We start from the raw sequence: 3365 nt of genomic DNA, 5'->3' as shown, positions 1-3365 counted from the left end.
ATTCTTAAATTCTTAAATTCTTAAATTCTTAAATTCTTAAATTCTTAAATTCTTAAATTCTTAAATTCTTAAATTCTTAAATTCTTAAATTCTTAAATTCTTAAATTCTTAAATTCTTAAATTCTTAAATTCTTAAATTCTTAAATTCTTAAATTCTTAAATTCTTAAATTCTTAAATTCTTTCGCTAAACACCGTTTGTGACACGTCGTTTGTACTGCAGTGATTGTTTACTCGCGACTTTCAACTCGTTTTATTTTGGTGTTCTACTCACTGTTTCGAAGCCATTCCGGTGTCAACAGTTCCCTGGGACGAGTTTTCTGCCGTGTGCTGTGTTGGTGGTGTAAATTATTGCGAAAAAGTCGATTATTATCGGAAAGCCTGATTGCGGCAAATTTGTTTATCTTTCTCGGACTCTCGCAGTGAGAGCGACTCATTCTCGCACAAATTCTGCTCACCGCTGCGCACCGCCATCTATACGGCACTAGCCGAAGCCCGCATCAGTAAGAGCATCGTTACCGGGAGAGTTTATTGCGGCAAAAATGTCACCTTGCAAAAAGTGCCAGAAGAATGTGGCAGATTCCGACAAGATTTTCTGCCGCGGTTTTTGTGGTGCAGTGTTCCACATGATCTGTGCCAAGGTGGACTACCCACTGCTCGACCAATTAGCTCTGTACGAGGGAAACATGTTCTGGATGTGTGATACCTGTGCGGCAAACTTTGCAAATCGCATTTTCCCTGCGGATACGTTTCGCCCTGCTCCTGCTGCTAGCGGTGCACCGGATGCACTGAGCTCGCTTCAAGCGGATGTGTCGGAGCTGAAGGCAGCGATCCTATCCCTTACGGCCAAGATCGACAAGCAACCGAGCCAGCGGCCGACCACTCCGTTAAAACCGCGCGGTTTTAAAAACGGCTCGCAGTTCGCGCGGACCCCAAAGCATCGCAGGAATGGAACCGCTGTGGGCGGCCCGGTTACGTACGCTAACTGCGGACGGGAACCAAAAACGCTCAACGTCACGATGCAAACGGTGGACATTTCCGACGAGGGAGGCGATGAGCTGCTTCACCTGTACCTTTCGGCATTTGAACCAACCACCTCCGAAGACGATGTCGCCCAGCTGGTCCGTGAATTTTTGGACATGGAAGATTCGCCGAAGGTCCAGAAGCTGGTGCCGAAGGGGAAAGATTTATCCACGCTTTCCTTTGTATCCTTCAAAGTCAGCGTCAGACCGGAACTCAAGCAAGTCGCTTTTGCGCATGGTACGTGGCCGGAAAACTTCACAGTCCGTGAATTCGAGGGTAGGACAAAAAACGTGGTCACGTTGTCGGGGAAATCGGCGGTGATAAAGCCGCTGGTGGTAACGGGCAACCCGATAGCACCACGGCTGGAGAGCGGAACGGAGGACATGGACACATCTACAACCCCCAGCGGACCTCCAGTTGCAGTGAACTCGACGTCGGGCTAAGACCGGGATATACGAAGCAAGGCACTATGGCGACTCCTACTCCTTCCGACACAGTTGCACCCCCGTTTGCCGCTGCCGACTTAACCTGTCCCGGTCCTGTGGTCGGAGTGCGAGATAGGAGTTGCCAAACTTGCCCCACAGGCAAGTACCCGTATATTAGCAACACTTCCTCTTCCGAACGCCTCCCAATTTTCAGCCCAAGTACCGTTCCCGAATCCACGCGGCGTTTGCCGTCGGCTGAAGCTGTCATGGTGTCACAGCTGATAGACCCCGCGCCGTTGGACAACCCATCGCACCGTGCCGCGCTGCCATCACCGGGACGCTCGCTAGACGGTACCATGGAAGTCCCCAATCGCTCCGACGCAGTCGCGCTCCCAGCCAGCGGCCAGCCAAGTCGTCCCGGCCCTGCGTTCGGAAGTCGAGAGGGGGTCTTCCAACAACCAACTCCAGGCGAGTACTCTGAGTCAACAGTTTTTTCTTCTCCTGACAATCCCTTGGCTTGCAGCCCTCCACGACACTTGACCATCTATTACCAGAACATTCGCGGCATGCGAACAAAGACGGAGAAACTGCGCCTCGCCTTGATGTCCAGTGACTACGACGTAGTGGTTCTCACCGAAACCTGGTTGCACGGCAATATTCTGGACTCGGAGTTCTCCGCGAACTACAAGATCTTCCGACTCGACCGAAACACCGCCACGTCCAGCGCAGCTCGTGGAGGAGGAGCACTTGTTGCTGTCAAAAGCGTCCTTGGAGCTAGGGAGGTAGAATTGGCTAACTGCGAACGGTTGGAGCAGTCAACGGTTCGTATCAACTTCCATTCCTTCTCTCTCTTCGTTTGCGGGATTTACGTCCGACCACGCACCACTCCCGACGTGTACACCTTGCATGCTGAATCCGTCCAGCAAATTCTCGAAAAAGCAACGGATCAAGACGTGGTGGTTGTTGTCGGGGACTACAACCTTCCGGATCTCGTCTGGGTCTTCGATGAAGACGTCGGTGGCTTTCTCCCCGCGAACGCGTCGTCCGATGCAGAGGTGGCTCTCACCGAGTCCTTCCTGGCCAACGGGCTGGTACAAATAAACTTCCTGCTGAACAACTCCAACCGCTTACTAGACCTCGCCTTTGTGAATGACGCTGCGGCCTTTGAGCTGTTACAGCCCCCGAACTCACTCTTACCGATAGACGCCCCGCATCCTCCATTCGTTCTGAAGCTAGAGATTTGCGCGCACACACCTGCTTCCGAATCTATCGATCCGGTTGCTGAGGAGTTCGATTTCAAACGTTGCAACTTTGAAACGCTGAATTCAAGGCTAGAAGCTGTTGATTGGAGTACGATGGACACAGCGGGCTCACTGGACGACGCCGTGACAGAGTTCTACGACCAGCTGCTGAACGTGTTACGCGACACAGTGCCAGTTCGAGCCAGGCGATTTCGTTGCCCTTCCAGGACGCCGCCGTGGTGGAACTCGCAGCTTCGGAACTTACGCAACCAACTGCGGAAGGCACGTAAGCGGTTCGTGAATCGAAGCTCGTGGGGAAACAAGGTCACACTCTCGTACCTCGAAACTGAGTTTGCTGAGCAACAGGTTACGAGCTACCAGAATTATATCGCAGGAGTTCAGGACAATCTCCAGTCTAACCCGAAGAATTTCTGGTCGTATGTCAAGGAGAGGAAACAGGTGGGAGAAATACCAACAGATGTGTCGTATCGCGAGGAAAAATCGACTTCTCCGGAGGCAGCCGCAAACCTATTTGCACGGTTTTTCGAAACCGTTCACAGCTCGCAAGACCCCACGGTTCCCCCAGAGCAGCTAAACGAACTAGCAACCTACAACATTAACCTCCCGTTGCTCACAGTCTCGGTTGCGGAAGTCAAGAAGGCTCTTGGCTCGGTGGAT

The 3365-nt window shown here is 51.9% G+C and overlaps 1 protein-coding gene across 1 annotated transcript; it reads left to right on the top strand.

Moving 5' to 3' along the window:
- The first annotated feature begins 419 nt into the window (after window positions 1-419).
- Window positions 420-1464, top strand: LOC128092323 (uncharacterized). The gene has a single exon (XM_052705963.1). It carries the CDS (start codon window positions 541-543, stop codon window positions 1462-1464), a length of 924 nt encoding a protein of 307 aa, XP_052561923.1. The 5' UTR covers window positions 420-540.
- Window positions 1465-3365: the final 1901 nt, after the last annotated feature.

The sequence above is a fragment of the Culex pipiens genome, chromosome 1 (assembly GCF_016801865.2).
Source record: "Culex pipiens pallens isolate TS chromosome 1, TS_CPP_V2, whole genome shotgun sequence".
NCBI classification, from domain to species: Eukaryota; Metazoa; Arthropoda; class Insecta; order Diptera; family Culicidae; genus Culex; species Culex pipiens.
The sequence above is the reverse complement of the archived record's forward strand: the minus strand, read 5'-3'. Positions and strand labels throughout refer to the sequence as shown.

What these genes read in the sequence shown, in the direction of transcription:
- LOC128092323 (XM_052705963.1), top strand. Translation starts at nt 541, where the DNA reads ATGTCACCTTGCAAAAAGTGCCAGAAGAATGTGGCAGATTCCGACAAG.